This window comes from Nelusetta ayraudi, unplaced genomic scaffold, assembly GCF_046127955.1.
Source record: "Nelusetta ayraudi isolate G7.1 ecotype Tasmania unplaced genomic scaffold, CSIRO-AGI_Nayr_v1 ptg000004l, whole genome shotgun sequence".
NCBI classification, from domain to species: Eukaryota; Metazoa; Chordata; class Actinopteri; order Tetraodontiformes; family Monacanthidae; genus Nelusetta; species Nelusetta ayraudi.
Window position 1 is genome coordinate 3,495,356 of NW_027466054.1, and position 27,145 is coordinate 3,522,500.

At 44.6% G+C, this 27,145-nt stretch overlaps 3 protein-coding genes and 1 long non-coding RNA gene across 4 annotated transcripts in view; 3 read left to right on the forward strand and 1 right to left on the reverse strand.

The window, feature by feature from the left end:
* LOC142900738 (uncharacterized) overlaps positions 1-27,145 on the reverse strand; it is a 370,388-nt gene that overhangs the window by 58,190 nt on the left and 285,053 nt on the right. The gene's annotated exons all lie outside the window — the stretch shown is intronic.
* On the forward strand, positions 3,832-5,896 carry enam (enamelin). Its single transcript, XM_076040956.1, has 7 exons — positions 3,832-3,898; positions 3,995-4,053; positions 4,201-4,230; positions 4,395-4,457; positions 4,535-4,573; positions 4,759-4,836; positions 5,081-5,896. Exons 1-7 carry the CDS (start codon positions 3,883-3,885, stop codon positions 5,669-5,671), a joined length of 876 nt encoding a protein of 291 aa, XP_075897071.1. The 5' UTR covers positions 3,832-3,882; the 3' UTR covers positions 5,672-5,896.
* On the forward strand, positions 7,201-11,021 carry cnga1a (cyclic nucleotide gated channel subunit alpha 1a). The gene is made up of 8 exons (XM_076040969.1): positions 7,201-7,309; positions 7,385-7,447; positions 7,553-7,603; positions 7,685-7,849; positions 7,934-8,038; positions 8,327-8,433; positions 9,109-9,719; positions 9,800-11,021. Exons 1-8 carry the CDS (start codon positions 7,269-7,271, stop codon positions 10,733-10,735), a joined length of 2,079 nt encoding a protein of 692 aa, XP_075897084.1. The 5' UTR covers positions 7,201-7,268; the 3' UTR covers positions 10,736-11,021.
* tacr3a (tachykinin receptor 3a) overlaps positions 23,511-27,145 on the forward strand; it is a 27,574-nt gene continuing 23,939 nt past the window's right edge. The window contains exon 1 of the mRNA XM_076044925.1: positions 23,511-24,276. Within this exon, the coding sequence (XP_075901040.1) occupies positions 23,909-24,276 (368 nt within the window). The 5' untranslated portion in view covers positions 23,511-23,908. The remainder of the gene's footprint in view (positions 24,277-27,145) is intronic.

Here is a 27,145-nt window from a genome sequence, read left to right on the forward strand (position 1 = left end):
CTGTTTCTCCGTACATCTTGTTGCTTCAGAATAAATTGAGTTTTTCGTCTTTCAGTTTCAGTTGACCTGTTTAGATTATTTTCTCCTGTCTGCATAACTGGACCTCTATTTTTTATTTTTTAATTTTAGTATTTTTTTTTAAATCAAACAAAGCCCCGCCTTTGTTTTATATTATGTCCCTGGGCTGAGTCTGATTTCTCAGTAAAATAAACATAGCACGAAGAGTTATTGCACTTGCCCTCCTCTATTTAAGCTCCACAAGTCAAGGTTATTAATGAAAATAGAAAAAAAAAAGGATTCACACCTGCCGCATCAAGAGAGGTGGGCTTCCTTCCAGCTTCACGGGAACCACCGTCAGAGAGGACCTGTCGCTTATCTTCACTGGTGGAAAAATTATGCTCCTCATGAGTAATTTATGAAGACAAAATCCCCACTTTGGGAGAGTAGATCTTGTCCCGACTGCGAAACATCAGAGGCCAGCGTGAGTTCTGCCCCAACATGAACGCTCTGATAGGAGTGATGAAAAGCCGCTCACGTCATCATCAGCGTGTGTTTAAAGGATCAGACATCAGACACCAGCAGCACCCAGAGGAACTTCAAACCCCCCAGAATCTAATATCACGATGGAGTTCGCGCTATGTAGCACTGGGAGATTTTTAAACAATTGAAATCCTGCCAATGTTCTCATGCCATTCTATCGCTATATGATCTCATTTCAAGCGCGACATGCTTTCATTTGCCACCCAGACTCATAATTTCCACTGAGGAAACGAAGAGCAGGCAGGATATCTGTCCTACTATTACCAGCTTTCTCACTCACAGAAACACTGCATGGGATTCTGTATTGATAGATGCAAACATTCACAATTGTTCAAATACAATTTTCTATGTCAATCTCCAGACTGTATACACGTCAACGAAAACAAGTCCAAGTTATAATTTTCTCAAACTTTCTTTTCATTTGTCACAACTTCATTCACTGTATCACTGGATGGTGTTCAGCCATCCATGAATTGGGATACCAGGCGATTGGACAGATAGAGTCTAATACGGTTTTGGATTTGTGTTTCTATTTTGAAAAAGGGAAATAGCTTTGTTCTCTCCTAAGAGGCAAACTCATTGTGCTAAATATGTTAAATGCTGCATTCAACACAAGCTTTTTAGCTTCAGTTCACAGACTGACTCAGACCTCTGAGAGTCTAGTTTACCACTTCTACCTCAAACCACTAACGATAACATCTTTTTTAGATTTAAAGGCTGAGCAGTGTTTTTTTGTATTGTTTGGTGCAGAATGTCTCTTCAAACAAAACGTGCAATAAAAATAATAGTGACTTAAGGAGACAATTTGCTTCAATCTAAGCTCAGTTTGAATGCAGTGATCATATTATTCCACCAAACTGCTGTGTTTCTGGAGGTATCAAAGAAAAAAATTAAACACTGACTGACTCTGAAGGATATTATTGCTATTTATGTTCAGGAAATCTCATTAACTCGGGCGGGTGGAACTCAAAGTGTCTCGAACACAGTCCCAAATTATCCAAAATGGAGCAACAGAAAATAAACACCAGAAACCTGCAATGTTTAAAATTGCTGTGTAGTACAACCAGGGCGGCTTTGACACAGACGAGGATCAGTGAAAACTCCAACACAGTGAAGTAGGTTTCCACTGCCGTTGCGCAAAAATGCTTCTTTTGTATTTTGAATGAAGTGGAAAACAGACAAAAATGATGTTGTTTGGTTGTGCTATACCGTCCGTGGTTCCTCTGGCAGTCAGCGTGACTGCCAGAGGAACCAAAACTTAAAAAAAATTGTTGTTCAGATCTTGTATTCGCCATGAAAAATAATCTGCAAAAATAATCTGTTTTGGCCATAAACCACAGCAGAGATCCTGTCAGGCTGTTGATCAGCGCTTAAGGAAGGATACTGTGTTTTCTGTTATGCTGTGAATCATGACATTCAAAAATAAGAGGCAAAAACAATTTCCTGTAAGTCACAACAACATTTACAGTGAGTGTCTTTCCATTAGGATAACCTTGACTGACTTCAGCTGAAGAAGGTAGCAGCATACAAGAAGAAGAGTTGTTGGCCTGGAGACAACAACACAAAATGCTCTCAGTGTTGTTTTGGTCTTGGACATTTTCGTCCGGGGGGATTTTAAAAACCAGGCCGTCAGTATCAGGACGCCCCCTTCTTCAAATGCAACCAATAAAACGCATTTATTGTAAAAACGCTCAAACTGGTGGCACAGCTGCCTGGGCTCTTCCGTCTCTTCTCTTCATGATATGGGTGACCTCTCTCTCTCCCGCGTCACCTGTCCGCACACCCAATTAGTCGAGTCAGTCAATGAAATGCCAACAAATTCATCGGTCATCATATTCTGCTACACACACAACAAAGAGATGAGCCGACATCCGGCACGACTTGTTGCGATACGTGGTGCTATCTCCCCACAGACTGATGAACCAATGAGTTTCCTCCTCTGGCCAGGGACTGCTGTTTTCTACTTCTTCTGTCTGCTCCATTATGTTACAGCTCCGCACCTCCAATGGCACTCTCTTGTCTGGCGCATTGGGTCTTGCTTTGCGAAGAGTGACGTCACTGACAGTCAAAACCGATCAGAGTGTTTGGAGCTGTTCAGACTGAGACGCATCTGTCCAAATGCGATTTGAAACTACCTTCCGAATGTGGTTCCAATCCATTTGGCAAAAATCCGGTTTCAGATTTGTGACTGTTCAGACTACAAAAGAGCCCTCCAGTTTCAATCTGGATGGGCTAAAAATCTGATTTTTGCTGGCAGTCTGAACAAGGCTTTAGAATCAACAGTGCGGGCTCCTGTGCGTTCTAAGTGAAGAGACAGTCAGTCGCGACAGTAAATCAGATCATGAGTCTGCAATGCCGAGGCTAGCTAGATGGTCTCATGCTGAGCTCGACCTGTGATTGGATAAGCACTCGTGAGAGCCTGAAAAATATCTTAACTAAACCCGTAAATCCGTTAGCCATCAACAGCTATAAATTCTGATAATCTGCAATTTAAAATGGAAATAATGTGGCGCATTCAGACACAACTGGGCAAAACAATAGTTTTGCTGTTGCGTAGTCTCAAAAACAGTTGTCTTTAATCTCTTAAAATCGCCTTTTACTTTTATGTTTTCCTACTCTTAATTGTGAATGCGAGCTTCTTGATCCGAAATGCTCCAGAAATTGTTGCCTCTATTAAGGTGATGTGATGTGTGATTTTTATGAATTCTCGAGCTGTGGCATTATATTGATGTTATTGACAGTTCCATTAATTTAGGTAGGACGTCATCGAAGGCCTCAGTGTGACTCTTGGTCTATTCGTCATATCTCTCTTTCACCTTAACATTTAAAGCAAGCCAGGTAGATTCATATAAAACCAGAAGGTTCTTTTCATTGCTGTTGAAAACCACACATTACTGCGTCTTTGTTGTCACACGATGACCTGCGGCAGTCCTTCAGTGTTCCACTTTCAGGTTAAAGAAGAGCACTATACGCCGTCGAAGTGTCACGCCGCCTTCAGCCACAGCGTTCCTTGGGTTTGTTTCATGTGATTGAAAGTCAAGCTTTTCAGCATTTATCCCTTCATCTTAAAGCAGGCTTCAGGCAGCCTTGTTTTTTTCCACTTTTGAGGGTAATGTGTGTAAAGTGCGTGTGCACAGCATGTAATTAACCATAAGAGGAGCTCTTACTCTGGATTTCTGCCCTCAGTTTTGAAGTGTAAGGAGATTTTTCTTCAAACGCATAACTCTGCATGTTTTCCTGCATGTGATTGGCTGTTACGAGATGTTCCCTTATATAAATGGAGTTTGTGCCAGAGACAAGATAGGTCACTTGCCATTCCTGTTGAATACGCTGCTGGCGCCTATGTGCAACATGAAGGGTGAGATTTTTTGGAGGAAATATTTAAATTCCAATATCTTCTTTAAATGCTTTTAGTTTGTTTTCTAAGGGCATGTTCTTTTTAAACTTTCTGCAGGAACAATGAAGGTTTTGGTGCCACTGATGTGTCTCCTGGTGACAACTTTGTCTGCTCCTGTACGTTTTCCTTTCTAATTTAGCCTTTCAATTTGTTTCTTTTGCAAACTTGGTTCAATAAGTAGAATCTAACTTTCTGTTTCTTCACCCGTTTTCTACACTTTCTCCTCGTCTGTTGATGTGTATGTTGGGTCTTTGATCTTGAAGGCACCTGGAAGTGAAAGCAATGAGGAGCAGGTAGAATTTTAATTTTATTTTCAACTGTAAAGTGTTTGCACATGTTTGCGATGGCCCTTTTTGGTGCCATCAGGCATGAGTTACATGCTATAAGTCTGACAAAGGCAAGAAAAGAGTGAGCTCTGCAGATGCATGTCTGGAGACGTCTGGTATGTCTTCTACAGGTTGCAGCACATGCTAACGAAGCCCTGAGGTGGATGGAGCTGTACAGAGTGTACCAGCAGCAGGTAGCAGGCCAGCGAGTGCACAGCCAGCAATATTTAAACATGAATTCTTCTTCTTACCTTTATCTCCACATTTTCAGGGTGTGGTTGCAAACCCCTTCCTTCCTGCGGGGGCTCCTGTGAGTTTCTGAAAACTCATCTTCTTACAGTTCCTTCGTCCCAGGCGGCTCTGAAAACTTTCAGCCCTCTGGCAAAAGGACTTAGGACTGTTACTTTTATGCATAACTTGTTCATAAATAATTCATTTGTTCACGGTGACTATGCATATCTGAGAATGTCATCAAACCTATGCTGCCTTTTGCAGGCTGATGCTGCACCGGCTCAGGCTGCTGATGCCCTGCCTGCAGCTCCTATTGGTGACGAATCAGAGGAGGAGATAGAGGTGACTGAGAAGGCTGCTTCACAACAACAAACAACAAACAGCTATTTGGTCAAATGTCTGAGGCATTATGACTCTAAAATACATCTGCTTTGTTTTACAAAGCTCTTCTCTTAACACAGCGACACCTGATACATCTTATCTTCCAAGTAAACTTGTCAAATACAATTTAACTCTCACGACTTGATTGGCAAACACATCCCCCACAGACATCCCGACCATTTTAATTTTAGCTCCCTTTGCGCAGAATTCTGCTTCCGTAAGTGCAGCTGCTGGAGCCCCCGTGAACTCTGATGAGGAAGTCGATGATGACGTTGAGGCAGCCGCTGTGGAACCAGACGCCGGTGCTCCTGCTGTGGATGGACCTGCTGCAGACCCAGCAGCACCTGAGGTGCCTGCAGACGTACCAGCAGCTGCAGATAATCCGGTTGCTGCGGATGCTCCTGTTGCTGCAGACACTCCTGCAGCTGCAGATAATCCGGTTGCTGCGGATGCTCCAGTTGTTGCAGATGCTCCTGCAGCTGCAGATAATCCGGTGGCAGCGGATACTCCGGTTGCTGCAGATGCTCCTGCAGCTGCAGATAATCCGGTGGCAGCAGATGCTCCAGTGGCAGCAGATGCCCCTGCAGCTGCAGATGCTCCAGTGGCAGCAGATGCCCCTGCAGCTGCAGATGCTCCAGTGGCAGCAGATGCCCCTGCAGCTGCAGATGCTCCAGTGGCAGCAGATGCTCCAGTTGCTGCAGATGCTCCTGCTGTGGTTGATGCTGGCGCGGCAGATGCTGGTTTCGTTCCAGAAACTGGTGCCAAGGAAGCAGCAGCCGACCCAGTGATCCTGTAATTATTACTCTTATCCTTAGCCTAAGTGCTCTTTTGTTATTATTGCATAATAGAGGTAGACTCTGTTGTAGCTGCAACCCTGAAGGGTAAAAAAGGTATCATTACAATATAAAAGAATGATTGGGTGGGGAAAACGTTTTGAACATGTGGCATTCATGATCTTTGTAAGACTGAGAATGCTATGTTCTCAGTTCATATTGTACAATAAAAAGAAAAGTTTTCCATAGACATGTGTTCTTCCTTTGATTTTCCTACCTTCTGCTATTAGGATTGCCATTTACTCATTAAGGTACACACTATTCATCTTGTTCCACAATCCATGCTTTTAACTGCATGAGTTAAAAAAAAAAAAAAAAGTTGCTGCCTTTTTGTATCCACAATTAAGACTTCACTTCTTGACTTCAATTGATTCTGTGGATCAAATAGCTGCTTGGATGCCAGTGCAGGTCCAACTTAAACCTGTAAAGTCTGTACAGTTGAAAAAGGAACAAATGTGAGGGAAAAGTTTTTTTTTTTTTTTTATAAGAAAACCCCCAGAAATAATGCATTGTTTAAACCAGACTGTTTCTTAAGACTTCTAATTTATTTTACACTGAAGCTTTTTAGGAACACGTCCAGAAAATAATGAGCGATTTGAATAGATCCATCAATTTATCAGCAAAAAACAAACTGATGAACAAACAAACATGGAGAGGGGCCAACAGGGGGAGTCACTGAGCTGAGTGATCTCACAGCAGTCAGCGCAGGAGGAGCCGCCGCTGCTGCACACAAACAGCACTCAGTGTAATTTAGTGCAGTATTAATTTCACTTTGAGTGTAGAAGGAGGCTGATCCAGCGGGTGTGAGCTGGCCGCCCCAGTGTGTAATAGGATCAGCTCTGGATCTGTCTGAGAGTGCTGACTGAGCAGTGTGTGTGTGTGTGTGTGTGTGTGTGTGTGTGTGCAGATTAATTTTTCTGCTGCTCTTCAAATGGTGAGTAAGATTTGTTGGGATGAAAACAACATCAACATTGGAGTACTCCACCCCCCCCCCCCCCCCCCCCCCCACACCGGTGATTGTGATCCCACCAACACACACTTCACTTCACTTCACTTCACTTCACTTCACGCTCCTCTCCTGCTGGACAAGCAGAATTAATGAGAGCCTCGCCTCCTCCTGTCATCCAACTCTAATCCAAAAATCCTCATCAGGGTCACCGAGGCTCCGTGTCACAGGAAGTTTGACTCAGTGCGCAACTCGTCCGTCTTACACTTTGACTGGGACTGTAATCAGCATCCCAACTCTGATGAATCGGTGAGTCCCCTGTCGCCTTGATGCCACTAGACTGAGAACTGGCTGAGGGAAGATGGACTTCAGGCTCCAGTAGCAGCTGCTTCAAAGGTAAGAACTGTAGGGACGTGTTATGCAAACAGATAAAAGCCTTTTTATTGCAGTAGATGTAAAACACATGATGTAAAAATATTTTCTCCTTTTGCAGGAGAAACTTTATCGTGTGTTGACTGAGCGTTGAATCTCTGGTACTAAAAAGCTTTTCCCCTTGCAGAGACTTTCTGGACTCTTGTTCCTCTTGTTTTGCTTTTCTTCTTAGATCTGCTGTCATGACTGCATCACAGCCTCCCACCGACAGCGAGGATGACCTGTAAGAGTCGATACTGTGACATCAGAAAATAATGACAGAAAGAACTTTTCATGAAATGCATTGTTTTTCTTTCAGAGTTGTGCCTCAGTCAGACTTTTATCACCTGCGAAATAAGAACAACAGCAACAACAATGAAGAGTGAGTATGTGGCTCAACGTGGTCAACGTTGTTGTCAACAGAGGATTAATCAGTCTTATTTTGTATGCAAAATATAATCAAATTTGTTAACTCATAATTTTTCAGGGAGGAAAAGGAAGACAAAAAGGAGACGAAGGATGAGAAGCAAATAAAAGAGTAAGTACTTATAATTTCCATGAAAACTCTGGGAGGGTTTTCAGTTTTAAGTGACCTCCAATGTTGGTTTGCACATTTCAGAAAAACAGAAAAGGAGGAGACTCAGGATGACAAGGAGGCAAAAGAGGATGACAAGGGTGGAGACGAGAAGGAGAGACAAGAAAAGGAAAAGCAGGAAAAGGAAAAACAAGAAAAGGAAAAACTAGAGAAGGAAAAACAAGAAAAGGAAAAACGAGAAAAAGAAAAGTAAATCATTCTGATCAACTTGTTCTGGACACATTTTCAAGTTGCCTGACTTTTTACTTTACAAGTTGCTTTCTTATGTTTTAGGCCAAAAGAAATATTTGTCATCAACCCTGCTGGGAATCTGTATTACAACTGGCTGTTTATCATCACACTTCCAGTCATGTACAACTGGACCACGATCATAGCAAGGTGATCCATACAGACTATAAAATAGTGCATGTTTTTCAGTGACGTCATTCCCAATGCAGAACAACACAATTTTATTGACATCTACATTTTCACATGTAGTTTATAGCTGTCCCAAGCTTTGCCCAGACAGTTGTAAGGCTTTTAATGTAAACTGGGTGAGCTGCAATAATAAAGGGTGTAGTGTGTGCAGATGGAGACCACGGAACCAGAATCCAGCTTTAGCGCACTGGGCCGTGGTGGAGTGGTGTTCAGCATTATTAATGGCTGGTGATCTTCCTCTGTAAACAGAGCCTGCTTCGAAGAGCTGCAGCACAACTTCATCCTCTACTGGGTAATCCTGGACTACACTTCGGACCTAATTTATGTGGCTGACATGTTTTTCAGAACCAGAACAGGTAAATGACTCCCTCGCACATGATTAATAGCAGCTGCCAATGATCCTCTTTGGTCTAGGGCTGAAAATGTCCGCAAACACACACTCCACCGTTGGAAGACCATGTCTTCTTAACAGATTTTTATATAATATATACTGTATGTGTGTATTATATGTAAATTTGATTTGTCAGATGTTATACCACATTTTTCAAACTTTCACAGTAGAAATTAGGAAGCACACTCAAGGCAGCTGTGAATCCCCACAATCTTCCCTACATATGCTGATAACACGGCTGCTTTCAATGTGAGCTACGATAAAAAGGCTGATTTCAGCTTGTGGGGTTTTGTTTTTTTAGTGAAAATAAAACCCTCAAGCGTCATCTTGCCGGGTAAATGTAGATGCCGTTTATGTGCTATTGTTTCACAGCTGTCAATTACGGTAAGAGTGCTGGTTGGATCCTGTTGGCGCGCCGTTGAAGCAAAAATGACAACCAATAATTACAATGTGGGAACAATATCTTTGTAAATTGTTCTAAATTATGAGCAACTCTTTAAAATTTAAACAAATTTTATTTCTAATCAGTGAGTGTTACCAAGTGTGATTACATTCATCCAATTCTACATTTCTCTCAAACTTTTGTTCATCCTACTGGCACTTTTTTTTTTGTAGTGACTTCACACTTCTTTGAGTGCAGGTTACCTGGAGCAAGGGCTGATGGTGAAAGATGAGAAGCTCCTCAGGGAGCGCTACGTCAACAGCTTCCAGTTTCGCCTGGACGTTGTCTCCATGCTTCCCACTGACATCTTGTATTTATACTTCGGCCTCGACTACCCAGAGATCCGAATCAACAAACTGCTGAGAATTGGCCGCATGATGGAGTTCTTCACTAGGACGGAGACCAAAACCAACTACCCAAACATCTTCCGCATTGGAAACCTGATTATGTACATTCTCATTATCATCCACTGGAACGCTTGCTTCTACTTCTCCTTCTCCAAATCTATCGGATTTGGTGCTGACGAATGGGTTTACCCAGCTTTGGACGACCCTGAACAGCCCGCATTTGGAGAGCCAATGAGGAAGTATTCCTTCAGCCTCTACTGGTCCACACTGACCCTGACCACCATCGGAGAGACCCCGCCTCCGGCCCTGGACTCAGAGTTTTTCTTTCACGTGATTGACTTTTTGGTTGGGGTTTTGATCTTTGCAACCATCGTGGGAAATATCGCCACTATGATCTCCAACATGAACGCCGCCCAAGCTCAGTTTCAGGCTCGGATTGACAACATCAAGCATTACATGCGGGTAGATTCAAGTTTTTTTTCTCTTGATGCAACATTTAGCATAATAACCTGTGAGTTTAAAGGTTTTTCTTTGGTTCACAGGCCCGGAAGGTCAGCAAGGAGCTTGAGTTGCGGGTCATCAAGTGGTTTGATTATCTGTGGAACAACGGGAAGGCACAGGACGAACGAGAGGTGCTGAGGTATCTTCCTGACAAGCTGAAGGCTGAGATCGCCATCCAAGTCCACATGGAGACTCTGAAGAAGGTCCGAATCTTTGCAGACTGTGAGGCCGGCCTGTTGATCGAGTTGGTGCTCAAGCTGCGGCCGCAGGTGTTCAGCCCTGGGGACTACATCTGCAAAAAAGGCGACATTGGCCGAGAGATGTACATCATCAAAGACGGGAAACTTGCGGTCGTTGCAGATGACGGCGTGACACAGTTTGTTGTGCTCGGAAGCGGTAGCTATTTCGGCGAGATTAGCATCCTTAACATCAAGGGCAGCAAAGCAGGGAACCGGCGTACGGCCAACATTCGCAGCATCGGATACTCAGACCTTTTCTGCCTGTCCAAGGACGACCTGATGGAGTCACTGATAGAGTATCCGGATGCCAAGGGCATGCTGGAGGACAAAGGCCGGCAGATCCTGATGAAAGACGGTCTGATAGATTTGGACCCGGCGAACATCATGCCCGAGACCAAAGAGCTGGAGGTAAAGGTCAACAAGCTGTACAGCACGATGGACCTGATGCAGGTCAAGCTGAAGAAGATTCTGGGGAAGCACCTGAGCGCGGACAAGGCCCTCAGACACCGCTTAGCCGACCTGGAGATCCTCACAGGGGAGGAGGTGGGAGACGACGGGCAGGAAGAAGAAGAGGTGAAAAGGGAGGATGTGGGGACGGAGGGGGAGAAGAAGGAGGAGACAACAGAAGATGATGCGGAGAGAAAGGAAGAGGAAACAATCAAGGAGATAAAAGATGAGGAAGTAAAAGTTGAGGAGGATGAAAAAGCCCCAGAAACCAAAGAGGAAGAGAGAAAATAAACCCGTGGCTACCTGGAATCCATGAATGTTTCTTTTTAACTTCTCATTGTGATTCAAATTGCTTTGGAAATGCCAAAAACAAGAATTAGAAACTGGCTGACGTACCCACAGGGAATGTGTGATCTTTAAACTGCTATTGTGCTGTGTGTATTACCAAACTTCATCTAAAAATCTTGCCAAGCAACTTATTTGAATAAACTCCTGGCTTTAGATGTTCCCATTATTCACATTTCCCCCACCATCCGTGCTTTGGTGGTAATTATTTCACTCCCTGCAGTGTGCACTGATGTCCACAGGAGGATAGTAAGAAGCTTGCAAACATTTACAGGTAATGACATAAAGCAAAGTAGCTCTGTAGTACGTCGTGCAATTGTCAAACCTCCAGACTACTAACACTCCACTACAGAAGGACAAATCAACCGCAGACTCTTAATAAGATTTCATAATGCTGTAAGCTGCATATCCAGTTTACTGGTGCACCTCAAAAATGTTATGTGTGAAATAATAAGGAATGTTAAAAAGAAACTATGTTGGTCCCTTTGCATCTTCTTTATATCTTTAATCAGCACACAAACACCCGTATTTACAGGCAGTACTATACAATTCTATTAGACTGCTGTGGGAAGTGGCTTATGACCTTTTTTGATGGTAGTGATATAGACTTGCTAAGATAAGTTTTCTGGCAGAAATGGGAAATAGAACATGACGGGTTCAACCACGGGTTAATTGCAACAGCTGCAAGGCTTTCCTACAGGGTGAATGGTGGCCAGTGGTAGCCAGAGTTTCTACACCATACCTGTACTGCACTTTGGAACAAGTAAATGAGCATTTAAAATGATTCTTGTAAGCTGTAGCAGGGATGAAGTCACAGGTCTATTTCAACTGAGACTGTATTTCCACATCCAGTTTGCTTTGATTCAGCTCCTGCTGTAATGGTAATAGTAGATTTCCCTTGATCCTCTTTTTTTGTTTTTGAAGAGCAGCCATCAAAGCAAGAAAACCAACGTTGAATCCCGAAATGCGAGGGGTCTCTGAAGCTGAAGCCAAAATCCTTCATTGACTGCGAGTGCAGTACCATCTGGCATGTTTCCCTCTGACGCTGAGTGGCTTTGATTCAAACAGACATCACGCACACAGTTCCACTTTAAAAGCTCATTAATCTTCCTCCCTCATCGCGACTTTATGCTGCCACACTTGTCCCGTGTTGTCCCACTCTATGCTCCATTCTTGAGGGGAAACAGAAGAAAGGATGCAACACTAAATTAGAGCGTGAGAGCAGCCGTGCATGTGACAATTGATTATGTCTGGCATTACACTCGGCACTAATGACTAGGTGGCACCAGCACACAGTCGCACACGCAAGCACTAATGCAATAATCGAGTCATTGATAAAGGCAAACTAAGAAACCACAAGTAACCAACTCAAGGTCGAGGTTGTGGGGCTTTTCTTTGACTTTGTGTGAGTCTTCAGCCTTGAGCGTGTCATTTCTAGTCAGCATTGGCTACACCCACTTCTCAATGTTGTATTTAACAAAAGGTCATGAAAGAGTATACTCACTTCTCCAGAGACCACGACACAACTGAACACTTTTCTAAATTATCAAACAGTCCAAACTATTGTTTTTTTTTTTAGCTAAAACTATTAATTTATTGAGCCTTGGATTCCAGCTCAGGTTAATCGGATTTAACTGATCACATGTAACTATGCACCATACCCTGAGACCAGTAACAGTATTTGCCAACCAGCCAACTGCAGGGTGCAAGCTGCTGATGTGACGTTTTATCTGTGGATTTGTAATCTGAGAGTTTCATCCACTGCACTAATTCTAGATGTAATTCGAAACACAGCAGAACAACGACAAAAAAGAAAAGAGGCAATCAAAATGTAATAATATGCGCTCGTAAATATCAGCTGTTGTTCAGTTTAATTGAGGTGTTCCCTCAATCAGCAACAGGCCAATGAAAATGTCTTGGCAGTCCAGCCGTGGAAAAGTGATGGGGCGCATGCCATTTATTTCAGGGAAACTGACGCTTAATTAGACTGATTTCCCCGACGGAGACATTTCCCTGGCAGAGGCCTGAGGGCTTCCCTGCATCCGATGGAATATGAACAAACAGTCACGCTGGGGAAAAACCCCCCACAAATTATGTTGCATTATTAAGATTGCATTATGAAGATTTGAGTGTGCGTGGCCAAGCAGCAGAGCTGTTTGTTCAACGTAGCCAATTGCAAATATATGCAGTGTATGTGATAGTTTTAGCGTACAGTGAGCAACCTAAGGATCTAACTGTGTTGTGTGCATATACTTCAATGAAGTGAAGGCTTAACCTCTGCGCACACACACACACACACACACACACACACACACACACACACACACAGATTGTATGGGTGCTTTCACCAAAATCTTCAAGCCAGGATGCTATGCACTGTTAAATTATGTTGGGTGTATGATGCTTTTAAAAAAGGACAGAAGCACATTTTATCTTTGTATTATTCACATGTTATGTAGCTTTATAAACCACAACAAATACTCAAACCTTGCATTCAGCTTTATGACTGAGTTTTCAAGTTTGGCGACCTTTTGCCGATCTGTCCTGACAAATTTCTATTGACAGACTTTTCACTTGGTCTGAGTTTTCAGTCACCAACCAGTGCCTTTTTCACTGAAAGCGGGAGCAAGAGGAGGTCAAGTTCAAAAAACTTGACCTCCTGGTTCTGCTGATGCCATTTTCGTTTTTTAGGTAGAACAGAGTGCCACTGAAAAAAGCTTTTGCTTTAGTTCTGGCTGAGTGAGCTTTGTAAAAATAATTTAAATGAAATTGTAATGAAATTACCATTACCAATTAAAAACCTTGACCTCTTCTCGACATGCCTGACTGGCAGTTAAAAAAGTCCAACTCTCCATGAAAGTGGTAAAACTAAGACTTTCCAATATTTGAAGGTCTACAAATTCAGTCTTTCCAGTGTGGATTTGTGAAATAAACCCATCAAACCGTTTTTTGTGAATGTTCCTCATATAATCATCTCATATCGTCTCCCTGAGTGTCTTTTCTATCACCGTTCAACTTCCAGAGTATGAAGAAACTGGTCTCCTCTTGGCCTGTAGGAAGCAGCACTAGTAACCAGTTGATGACTGCTTTAATCCAAACTTCCATTTTATTGGGCTCCGTTGATAAAAGCTGCCACCTGCTCCTTCACCTGATCCAACGTCATTCAAGGCTAATCCTGTGTTTGAAAGTGACCCACAGTAGCAGGCATGCAGCAAATAAAAAAAACAAACATGCATCCATAAGGTTCATTTTTAAGGGGGAAGCATTTTGGAAGGGGAGCAGAAAAGAACCGGTCTAGGAATGCTCTAAATGAGAGTCTTATATTTCTTGCATTGTGGTGTTTTATTGTCAGAAAAACAAGAAATAGTTATTAAAATTGTAGATGTCAGGTTAGTGGATAGCTAATAAATCTCTCGATGTGAGTGTCACAGCAGCAGGAGCAAGCTGAAAATCCTTTACTGTGAAGGTTACCAATCATAGTCAACAACCCTGTTAAAAAAAAAGTTCAACATGTTCACATAATTCTCAAAGGACTAAAAAGTACTGTGTAGAATGTCTGTCGTACAAATGGCTGAAAAATATTCATATTTGTCGGTAGTTAATAAAACATCTGGGGTTCCATTCTGAAGCAAACAGAGCAAACAGCCGATTTGCTGTGAACACGGTCGGCGGATAAAAGAGGCCAAGGCCAGCGCAGCTAATGGTGGAGCCTAAAGATATGCTGCGTATCCCTTGCGGAAGCTCCATGGAGACGTGAAGAAATGACATTTCAAGTCAAGCAAAAACAGAATTAATTGCCTAATGACAATCAAAGCTCTCGCTGCGCAAAGGGAGCACAACACTGAATCCGTAGCCGCTCATTAACTGGAGCCACAACGTACGTGGGTGAGTAAGGCGCTGAAAAATATACATTGTTCTCATGTGGCGATCACTCGTCAAACTGTATGATGTGTCTAGTCTCGCGACCGTACCACTGGTTACCACATCATCTGGCGGCGATTGCTGAGAATAACACGTTTGGTCCTCGAGTGGATGGCTTCTCTTTATTTCAAGAACTTGATTTTAATCATTGAATTTTAATCAATTGCCAAATTACTTTGCCTTTAACGGCTAGTGCCAAAACAAAATGTGTAATTCTATATAGTTGCATCAGAAAGGCGCAACCTGTTCAAAGCACAGGGTAAGAAATGTTAAGATAAAGTGACGATAGAACGGAAGGACCAATGAATTTAATGGCCAAAGGATATTTTCATTTTCATGGGTCGCTACCCTTGGTTTCCTGCTCAGCAGTCTCTTACAAAAACACTTCACACGCAACTATCAACACTTCTTTACTCTTTGGTGGTCACATGTTCATGATGGCAGAAGCGACAGCCACCGTGGAAGTTGGTGAGAAAGAAAGAGAAGGAGAGGGACAGGTCTGTTCTCTCAAAGGGCGGCCGTGTGTCAGTGGTCCCGATCCGAGGTAAAGAATTGTAAAATTGATTTTCACACTAAGGTTTTTGAGGTCGAAAAACAGATCAGGGCAGCTCAACAAAAAAAGATTTGTTAAGGCAGGGATTCAAGCAGTGGCGGATCTAGGGGGTGGCTACTTGGGCTCAAGCCCCGGATGCTTTCTCAAGAGCCCCGGATCTCGCTTCTGAGCTGGTCTGAGTATAATGTGCAGTACTGGAATTCACCAGAGTGGCAGCCAAGGGCCGGCTGTCTTAGGGCGAAGGCAGGGTGACACCCCGGACAAATCGCCAGTTCATTGCAGGGCCACATACAGACAAACAACCATTCACACTCACATGCACACCTATGGACAATTTAGAGTGTTCAATTGACCTCATATGCGTGTTTTTTGGGACTGTGGGGTCCCACAGTCCCATTTGAGAAATTTATCTCAAATTTCCCGGAAATTGTGCGTTTGGTTGTGTAAAAATCTATTTTTTTCAGCGTGCACTGGTAAGGTGGGGCCCCAAGGTCACTTCTTGCTTGGAGCCCCAAGAGACCCTAGCACGGCCTCTGGTGGCAGCATGCGCAGGAAAGCAGCCTAGACCACAGACGGAAATCAAATGCGGTTTCCCGGGAGAGATTTTATTCTTCCTGGGGCAGGTGGTGAGAAAAGAGAACAATTCTGGGAAAAAGACCCGGCCGCACGGGTAAAGGGAAGATGCATATATTTTTTGTCTTTGTGCGCCACGCATTGGGTGTCGGCTGCCCGCCTGCCCGTGCAGATGATCGGCGATCACCCTCTCCTCCCCCCGACGAACTGACATCTGCACCCTCAGGGCTAAGCCCCGGATCTCCAAGAATCCTAGATCCGCCCCTGGATTCAAGGATAAACACCTCCAGCTTTACCTCCCTGTGTGTGGGCTCTTTCCCACTGGGAACATATGGTGAGGAAGCAAATCTGCTCAATAATGCAATACGACACACAATAATAAAAAAAATAAATATAAGATGGACTCTTTTCTTGCTGCGGGCTATGTGAGGAGGTCAAAGTTGCTCAGTGTCTTGGTTCATTGCATTGACTTGCTGAAGCTGTTTTGTAGGTTTATCTGATTGTTTCAGCAGGGTTAAAGAGCTCAGGTAGTGATTTGGAAACGGTGTGTGAACACCCTGTCGATTGGGAAGGTTTTTTTTTCGAGCGACGAGAGAGAATGATTTCCAACCCCTTTACATGCTTGTTTGTAAAGGGAACGGAAAGGGAACTATGAAAAGCAGATATCCGTGGATGTCAAAGCTCAAGGTGTCTCATCCATTTCTTTCCCGCCACCTCTGCGTTTCTGTGCGCACGTCTCCTTCTGTGATTTGTGGGCGTCACTTTCATCATCCTGCACCGCAGCCATAATCACGTCGGCCTCCTCCATCGAGCTCCTCGGCCTCGGAGTAAATAGTCCGGCTTCCACTCAGCGTTTTCACTCCAGCGATCAGAGAGTGATTTTCTTTTTCTTCTTCAGTCCAGCGTTGTATTGATGTTTGTGTTGTCCCGGCGTGCACGTGTTGTCTTCTGCCAGCCACCATCAGATGGCTTTGGCTCTCATTGCAATGCCTTTTAATGGATCTGACACACAGATGCAGATTTAATGTTGCTAAACTCTTGGGCACGTGTCTTGAGATTTTGTAAAATCCCCAGTTAAATGTGGAGTACTGGACTGACGTTGAGGTGTCGCTGCTGAGATTTTCATCACTCATCTCAAACAGCCCCAATCAAACACCTTCTTTTTGTTGATTGTCATTTTGATTGGACAGAATCGCACAGTGCACCTGCTACTGAAGTGTATAGTGACCGAAAGACTTGTCACTTATCCACAGCGAATCCCACTAAAGGGTCATCGAGAGCCGACGGTCGTCCAGTCAGGTGTCTCATGTCGTCAACCTACTATATACTATCCACTTTGTGACGCTGACTTGAGTTGCTGATGGGTTTTCATGTCAATGTCTGAGTGACAGGGGACTTGATTGAGAGAGACTGCGGAACCGTCAGAGCCAACGGCACGACTCACTGGAGTTCCTACCACAGATTCCGAAAAGAAACAAAGCGGAGAAAAATGACCATTGACTGTCTCAGTGCCAACAACAGATGTGAAACAGTGCGTGTCTGACCAATATAAACAACTGATAACCCCGTAATACTGCGGTCAGCCCTGAGCAATATTACACTTGAGATCATGCTGCTATTGAATATCGCAGGAGTGTCAGAGTGGTGACCTGCGGCAGCTACATCTTGTGTCGCTGTCTCTCACACTGGGGATGATATTCAGAATAAGTATCTCTCTCTCGCTCACTCAATTCTGTCCAGTGTGACATTGACCTTTTTTGACTTTTCCGTCCTCAGCATGAAAATTTGCTGGCAGAAGCAACAACCCCAAAGAATTCACACGTTCAATTCAAGTAAGAAACAGGAAGTACTGCGAACAATGACAGCTGCTCTGTGGATTCTACAACTGCAATTTTTTTTTCTGAACTGAACAACATTTTTGCTTTTGTGAGCTTGTAGTAACAGCCGACAGGCTCCCCGAGTGGTGTCGCCCCATGCAGGAAGCCCCACATTCTAAGTGATTGAAACCTGATTAAGGCAACGTAAAAGCGACAATGTGAACGTTTCTCACTCCCAGCAAACTATCGGCCGCTCCTCTCTCTTTGGTGCAGCACAGATGCAAATTGCGGTCTGGCTTAACAAAGCCGGGAAAATAACGATTGATCGCAGTGCTGCAATTTATTTACGGTCCACAGCCTCCCGGGGAATTGTTTACTCGGAGCCGGATCTGAACTCCGCAGGTCAGAATGTGAGCCAGACTTCACGCCAATGAGGGAATACAGAGCAGCAGCCGGGTGTTGAGAGGCGGAGGAATTATGGCCAGTCGCGCAACTTTGATGCCATCCGAGCAGATCAATGGGCCCGGCGAGGCACGACATTAAAGGAGCCACGCAGGTTGAGGAACACGTGGAGACGGAATAAAGCGCAGCAGGTGGGAGTGACAGGCCGGCCAAATGTGCAGAATGTTGCAAAAACAAAACTCATTTCGACCAAGTGGCTTCACTGTGACGCCGGTTTCATTTTATTTGTTTGTCATGAAGGATTTTTTTGTGCACGAGCTGTCAGAAACAGCCAAGTTGGAGACCGAAACCTGAATAAATAGTATCTTTGGGGCTTTTTAGCCGTTGTTAGTTGTAGAAAATACAAAACATGAATACAAACTACTTTAGAAAGGGAGTATTTTATGGTTGCCAGACTGTTAAAACCACTGGCTGTTTTTGAGGAATGACGTCTGTTGATGGTTGATAGGGTGGCAATGGTATGTTGTTTATTGTCCAGTTTGTTGCGCATGTTGAGCCATGTCAGAGATGTTTTTCTGGTCAAGGCACAGCAGGGCAGAACACAGGAAAAACGTGGCAACACAAAAAGGTTTGACAAGTAAAAGTGCTTACGTCCGTTTACCAGAACAAAGGTGAAAAGGTAATTCAGTCGCTTGACGGCCTCAACAACCCACTGCTGCATTAACTCGAGGGTTCTGGTAAATATCACAGCTCCAATCTAACTCGTAATGGATGACTGCCACTAAGTGGGTGATGAAGAATTGGTCAAGTCCGACCTGCGCCCTGAGGTCTGACACTGTCGGAAGATAGAACAAACTGTTACGTCAGCACAGCATTAGGCGCTAACAAAAGAAGCTGCAGGAAGCATAGCATGCATGAAACACACAATGCACTGCTGAGAAAACTAGAGCCAGGAAGGAGCGACGTTGCTTTTGATTAGGCTTCCCTTACTGTTCTGTTCATAGTTTGTTCTCTCCTTGTGTTATTCTCGCCCTCCTCCTGTAATTAACATGATGTGTTTCACCTTGCCCTCATTGACCTGTCTTCTTTGCTCTGTTTTGTCATGGAAGTTCGACTTCAGTATAATTTACATTATTCCTTTTGTCAAGGTTTTTTAGTTCACTTCAGTGCTTGATGATGAAAATTCTTGCCTTGCTGCCACATGAAATTACCCTCTATTCTCTTTTGTTGAGAGAAGAAAGAGCCTTGTTTTCTTGCAAGGGACTGAACTAATTAAAAAGCAACAAGAAATGGAAGCAAATTAATTCATCTGTACGTTTCTCTGTCACACACACAAGGAATTTCAGTCATAAAATGGTCATAACAACTAGAACTGGTTGTTATGATATTGGGATTTGTAACAACCAAGCACTAGCAACACAATCTGTACGTGTAACAGATTGCACTTTAAATCATTTTGTAAATGTTATCGTGTTAAAGTATCTGACAACTATTTAACAGGACTTTTAATTGTGAGTCGGCCATGAAGCTGTTTTTTCTTCTCTCTTCTTGTGCTCTGAGTGGGGAAAGATGATTTTGTAATTTGAATAAAAGTACTCCAGTCCCACATTTGAGTTGTTAGGCCCCTTCAGAGCACAACCCACCTTACAGTGCAATCCACTCTGGTAGTAAACTAGCAAATGATTTCAACTGCAGATCTTTAAGAGGTTTTGAAAAGAGAAGATGTCTCAGCACACTTGGATTCACAAAAATTCAAGGTAAGCCAAATGTGTTACTTAGTGGAAAAACAAAACAAAACTCTGTAGCTGAAACTGAACAGTTAAAAAAATAATAACAATAAAATACTAAGAAAAATACTAATAAATCATAGCTTGAAACTCACAAAAACCCACCTGTAAAAACCCTACAGTCTCTTACTGATCTTGAACAATATATTTATTTTCAATTCATTTATTAACACATTATTAAACAAAATGGAATAGGAAAAAATGAAACAAACACCAACCGGGAAATCCATGGCAAGCAGTGCTGACAATCATTCCGTGCCCACACAACAGCCACGCGGCCTCCACGATGAGACCACGTCTGCTCATTAGGCAGATGGACAGCACACGGGTCAAGACCGGTGGGGAAATGAGGGGCATGCAAAGCAGTTGTTTTTCCCCCACCATCCTACATTTTCAACCAGTATTTTTTTCTCTGTGTCACAAATGACTGTAAGTTTTACCCCCCTTTCTTTTTTTCTATTATACTGACATGTCTTGATGAGTCTTGTTTTCTAGATCATGTTGCATGATACATGAAGCTATTCTTTTGTGCCGTGCTGTTAATCCTGCAGATGTGGAAGTCCACAAAATGTTCAACGCCTGTTTTAAGAATACATGGAAGGAAGAAAAAGGGAACAGTTTTAGTGTCTGTGTTATCTTTTTAACATTAAACATCCATTACAGTATTTCCCCAAGAGACGACTATATTTCTTTTTGCCCAATTAGGCTTTGTATAGAAAAAAAAACGCACTGAATCCACTTGTGATGCTGTGACCCCAGTGTTAAAAGTTGAGGCAAACTTTTCCCTGGAAATTACATTTGAGTCATCAACTTACGTACAAAGCAGCATTCTGTCTGAGCTTATTATAAACCCGATGTATCAAGCTGCACCAGAAAAGGCGCATCCTCTGAATTACCTCAGTCAGAAGAGCTCAGGCACAGTGGCGGTGATGAGGCTCAGAGGCTCTAGTCAGGTGTTTACCTCAGTTTACCTCTGCTGCTTTTTCTGATGATCTTAATCAGGGGTGCATACAATTGCAATATAGCTTCCACTGTCGCCTGAATGATTTGTTTCTCCTGTTCAGAAGAGAATTTCCAAAAATGTCAAAGTAGTAGATTCTATATGATGTCTGTATGTATGTCGTATCACTCAACTTTTCTACACATTCCAACCTTGAGTCAATACCGGTGACCTGGCACTACACTCAACAGCCACTTTATTTAACTCCTCGTTGACACAAACATCCAGTCAGCCAATGGCATGGCAGGATCTCAGTGCATTGAAGCACATAGATGTGAAGACATAAGCGACTTGCAGAAGTGTACCAGTGGACCAACATCAGTTTGCATACCGACAGACAGGTCGACAGAGGATGCTGTCATGATGGCGCTCCACACAGCCCTCTCTCACCTGGACCAGAGCCACACTTATGTGAAGATGCTATTTGTTGGATTTTGCCTCTACGTTCAAGGCATCCCCCAAAAACTGGTCATGAAACTGAGCAACCTGGGCTTAGGCAGTTGACTGTTCGCATGGGTATTTGCACTTCCTCAGAAACAGACCCCAGTGTGTCAGGTTGGGAGATAACACTTCCTCCGCACTTAGGGCGTGTTCTCATAGCCTCGCCTCGCCTCACGTCGCCTCGCCTCGCCTCGCCACGGTTCGATTGTGTTCTCATTGGCCCCCGGTTCACGAGACCGTGGGCGGAGTCGACGCGGTAAAGCAGGAAAATGTTTTCGACGGCATTATTTCTGTGTGATACGCACAACAGCGCTTGTTGTTTTCATACCTGCTGCTCGGTCTGTGGTTGCTTTTCTGTTAAAGAAAGAACAGTTTTCCTCACTGAAGTCACAATTGATCATTTATGCAGGCAACATTTATAATTTCTGGTTTCGTTTTCTGGGAGAGTAAAGGTGTAGTTCAACCTTTATATTTTCACCAAAAGTAAACACGAGACGGATACAACGGGAAATAGCATTTATTTAAAAACAAACAAACAGAAAAACAGACAGTAAACACGCCTCCTTCTTTGAAATAGCTGCCCTAGCGAGCCAAGGACGACTTTGTTAAATGCCGCGGTGTTCGAGGCTTCCTCGTGGCGAAGAGCCACGTCGCATCAGTATTTCCTCTCGCCTCAAGACTTCTCGGATTCCCTAACTTAATGCGCCTCACGCGGGAGCCACTCGGTTTTTTTCCGAGCGCTTTGCCATTTGCTGCTCGTCGTTTTCGCGAATATGGTTGAACACACTCGCGACGTCGAGGGCATTCCCGGTTCGCCTACCTCTCCCCAAAAGACAAAATAAACATGTATTGAAAAAGCTGTTTTCAAAAAATGTATACACATATAAATATATTTGTACACCATCAACAGTAGCTACTTGTATTCACGGTAAAATGTACCCGACACGGAAGTTCTGTGTCGAAGGAGTTGGCGTGGATGTCCGCTCCGACAGGGAAAATCGACGAGGACACTGAGCCAATCCAGTGCCCTGCTCGTCGCTACGTCACCACTAAACTTGCTTCGTCTCGCTTGGACCCTGGGGGATTGAGGTATCAAAACTGCACCCCCTACAACCGTGTAGCAGCCAGTGTGAACGCTCTACAACCGCACCGTGGCGAGGCGAGGCAATGAGAACGCCCCCTTATACTGAGCACTAGGACACCTCAGGGGTGTGTCCTCAGCCCCATTCTCTTCTCTCTTTTCACCCATGACTGCTCCCCCATTCACCCCACAAACACCATCATCAGGTCTGCTGATGACACCACCATGGTGGGTTGATTAGGGAGAATAATGAGTCACTCTACAGGGACGGACTTTTTCTCAATCAAAAATAGTTCCTTTTGATGATCAAAACCAACGTTGCAGTGCGTCCACCAGGCCTTTGAACGCTGATTAGCCAAAAGACACACACCTCTCACGGGTTAATGAGACATGGAAAAACAAAACGCCTCCAGTGATTGAACAAGTGAATACCGGCAGCACTACGTTGTTGTTCGTGCAGCTCGGCCGGTGGATTGATTGGTTGTGATGAGCCGTGGAAGACATGTAAATCGCACCCGTACAGAGGTTGCAAACGGCACCGGCGGCCATGGAAGCAGATGAAGGAGGTTTATCTGATGTGAACGGCTGGATGTCTGGAGGGGCCGTCAGCTTCTTGGTCTTCGGTGTTGACTTGACAGAGGAGGCGAGAGACGACGTAGCCTTGGCACAGAATGGAACGGCTATGCACGGTCCAGGTTGGGAGAGTTACTGCGAGGATGATTTAGAGCCGCAATAAAACAACATTAAGATGCATTCAGGTTTGGACAGTGGTGAAGACCCTGAGATAAAGTGGAGGGCGGCTCGGCTCGGCTCTCTACTGATGAGATAGCGGAGCTACACACACGCTCACGTACACACACACACACACACACACACACACACACACACACACACACACACTACAGAGTCGGCAACGTTTCAATATCCTGTTTGCTTCCCCTCTCGAATTGACATCAAGATAATCCAAGAGGATGCAGCAGGTCGAGGGACACTGTGTGCGCTGACTGATGATGCTCTGCAGAAAAGGCGGGACGGAGGGATGAAGAGAGAAGGGGGGCGGGGGAGGTAGAGGGGGAGGGACAGGAGGGGAGGCTGCAGCGCCTGCCCTATCGGTTATTCATGAAGTTTTAAACGGCGGCCACGAGTATCAATCAATCTCTCGGGCGCGTTTGTGCCATTCGCGCGTCACCGAATGCGCACGACGCCCCTGCCTGTTGCTGCTGTAGGAGGAGAAAGAAGAGGAGGAGGAGGGGGAGGAAGAGGAGGGGGAGAGACGTCGCGCTCACAACTAAATTCAACAGGCACCGCATGACAAGGTTTTTTTTTTTTTTTTTAAACTCCTCTTTCTTTTCCTTTTTTGGAAAAAAAGAAATTTCTCTGTGCGTAAAATAACCAAGTGACCAACGCCGGGATACGAAAGAAGCCTCGCAAGGAGGAAATATGTCTAATTTTTCAAACGACAGTCCCGTGTGAGCGCACTCGTTCCGCGGGAACACCGGATCACTATCCGGGACGCGCCTCGGCTTCAGCGCGAGGAGGAGAGGATGGCGCCTTCCTACAACGGCTCCAACGCGACGGCCAACTACACCAGCCAGTTCGTGCAGCCGCCGTGGCGCGTGGCGCTCTGGTCGGTCGCCTACAGCCTCGTGCTGGCGGTGGCCGTGTTCGGCAACCTGATCGTCATCTGGATCATCCTCGCGCACAAGCGCATGAGGACGGTGACCAACTACTTCCTGCTCAACCTGGCGTTCTCGGACGCGTCCATGGCCGCGTTCAACACTCTCATCAACTTCGTGTACGCCGCGCACGGGGAGTGGTACTTTGGCGAGGCGTACTGCAAATTCCACAACTTCTTCCCGGTCACGTCCGTGTTCGCCAGCATCTACTCCATGACCGCCATAGCCGTGGACAGGTGCGTCTCCACACTTTCAGAATATGCGGCGAGTGATGACTCACTCACCACCACGCTCCGAATAAAAGCTCTGTTAGTTTGCTGCCATACTGAAAAAGAAGCTCACTATCACGTCATTATGTGAAAGGTTCATGTGATAATTTTGACGTTTAGTTTTTTTGTAATTATTGTGTAGTTTATTTTTGTATTGTTTTTTTGTGCTGCAACAGTGTAGTTTCCCAATTTAGAATCTGTAAAGTACATATATTCTATTCTATTGTTTTTGCAAGATCATTTTCATCTCATTACGTGACACAATCACGTTATTTCGTGATAGTGAAAGGCTCAGTCTCACGTAATTACGTTAAAAGTTTCCCATTTTGACTAGGTCATTTTCACGTGATCAAAACTAAACCTGCGAGCCAAGCAGAGGCATTGTGCTAGACCCTCCAACTGAAGTGGGAAGTGCCCCATTGAGCTTATAGCTCTAAAAGTGGATTTGCCACTGTCAAGAATTCTATGAGTTTGATGCATTTTAAAATCCTCCTCTGAGTACGCATACTATATCAATGTCATCAACGGTGCTCAATAAGTTCAGTATCTCACCATGTCTCACACCAAGCTACAATACCAAGTACAGCTTAATTGAATTGTGTAAACAAGCCATAGTGCCTCGCTTATGCCTATTTATTGCGTTTCCATTTGTTATCATGAAACAACGGGAAAATGATCTAGTAACAATTCGAAACTTTACACGTAATTATTTCATATCGAGCCTCTCACTATCAGATTAGTGTCTGTAGTAGTGTGCAGTAGCGTATCACATTACATTACAAAAACATGCATCAATTGGAATCGCTAAATTGTCCGAATTTGTGTATGTGAGTATGAATGACTGTTTGTCTCTATGTGGCCCTGCGATGGACTGGCGACTTGTCCAGGGTGTCACCCTGCCTTCGCCCCATGACAGCTGGGAGAGGCTCCAGCAGACCCCTGTGACCCTGAACTCGGGAAAAAAGCGGATATAGAAAATGGATGGATGGACATGATACTGAACCCTGGTGTGGCAGCAATAGACTTCTGTATGTTTGGGATCAATTTGTGTGAAAAAGATCAATAGGCCCCTGCGGGAAGTGTGAGCAGTGGCGGAGCCAGAAAACTTTCCTTGGGGGAGCCACAGGGTGAAATCATGACTCACGTAGCAGTGGCAATAAATCAATACCTGAACATTTTACAGGACTGTTTTTTATTATTAATCAAAGTATCACTGTAGTTGCTTATATTTATCAAACATGGCCTTAATCTAATATGACTTGAGATGCTGTATTGTGAAGTGCGAGGCCAAATTATGCCTCCGGCGCGGCCACCACTTAGCTCCGCCCCTGAGTATGGTGTTTCACTGAAACATTTGTAGAATTTCTAGATCTAAACATTCAACTCTATGACGATGACTCTGTCCTCAGCAGCTGTGGCTCCACGTTGTCACTCTTTGCTCCTCTTTGCTTCATATGGTGGCAGTGATGAGTTGATACCTGGCAAAGATTGAGTGTTGGAGAATTGATGGAGAGAAGCCCCCGATAAGTTGCGGTGGTCTAATTTTTCTTGGTGTGTCGTTGCCTCAGGAACAACGGCTGTGCATTTGAAATGGAAACTCATTTGATGTTCATGCTATTGGCCGTGCATCTCTGAAACACACACACACACACACACACACACACACACACACACACACACACACACACACACACACACCTGTTGATGAATTTAAATTCCACAGCCTACCTCTGCTGCCCACATCATTTCCTGATATGTCTCCCGCTGACTTCCACTATACATCTATTTCCATATTCAGGTGGAGGAGTGTATAATTAATGGTTGCGATGTGCATGATTTTGCAGAGGGTGTTTTCCAGCGTGGCAGCCAAGTCTTTCTCTGCCCACACCCACTGAAGACCACACTGAAACCCTTCCTTCGCTCTCATGCCTCTCTTTGGCTTCCTCTCCGCTGTTCTCTCTTTCTTTACGTTGGCTCTTGGCAGCGTGACCGTGTGGCCATGTAGCGGTGGGTTGTGATGATACTGATCAGCGGACCGGGCCTCCGTCATAATATTTGAATAAAGGGATTAGACAGATGAGGGATGCGGCCGTAATGGAAACAAAGGGTGTGCAGAGGATGCGGGTGCCACGCTGTGTGTCTCTGGTGGGGGGGGCCAGCGTCGCCGCATGCTGCGATATCGTAGCAGTTGTTTTTTGTCCTTCTTCTTCTTCTCCTTCTTTAGTGCGTCTCCTCGTCACACAAAGGTGAATCGCAACTTGTCCCCGAGGCTCTACCGCAACTTTCCCTCCCCGCTTTTCTGATTTGTTTCGGGCCCTGCTGGTGTCCGTTCAATTTTGTCAAGCGTGCGCTGACAAAGAGAACATCGACTTGACCTCCACGATGCTGCAGTTTCCTCGGATCATGCCCCCCCCCCGTCCCCCACCGCCCCAACCACCAGCGCAACCGCTGCCTCCGCTCCAATGTCTCTAAATGGCACGAGGCCACAGTTCGTGAGCGTCTGTGAATCTGTCCTCCTTGCTTACTCCCTGCACTGGCGAGCACGTCTCCTCGAGAGCCTGCAGCAAGACAGCAGCGGGTACAAGACAGAATGAAGGATTTTTTTTTCTTTGTCGCAATTTTCGTGCACACGAGGTGTCTTTGTTTCGGGTAACCAGTGAATCATTGCATGTTTGAGGAGACATGTTGCGCACGGTCTTCTAGGGAGACTGAAGCCACAGGTCTCAAAGAGGGAACCAGGGCTGATTTCAATTAAAGACACTGTTCACTCAGACTCCTCGGGCACTGCTCCTTCCATATATCCGCTGGCGAGATTATTGTTTTTATGGCAACTGGC

Bases quoted from the DNA above. Each gene is read 5' to 3' on its own strand.
- cnga1a (XM_076040969.1), top strand. From the start codon at position 7,269: ATGACTGCATCACAGCCTCCCACCGACAGCGAGGATGACCT. The intron at 7,310-7,384 runs GTAAGAGTCGAT...TTTTTCTTTCAG, and splicing joins ACCGACAGCGAGGATGACCT to AGTTGTGCCTCAGTCAGACT. The intron at 8,434-9,108 runs GTAAATGACTCC...CTTTGAGTGCAG, and splicing joins GTTTTTCAGAACCAGAACAG to GTTACCTGGAGCAAGGGCTG.
- enam (XM_076040956.1), top strand. The intron at 4,458-4,534 runs GTAGCAGGCCAG...CCACATTTTCAG, and splicing joins ACAGAGTGTACCAGCAGCAG to GGTGTGGTTGCAAACCCCTT. The intron at 4,574-4,758 runs GTGAGTTTCTGA...TGCCTTTTGCAG, and splicing joins TCCTTCCTGCGGGGGCTCCT to GCTGATGCTGCACCGGCTCA.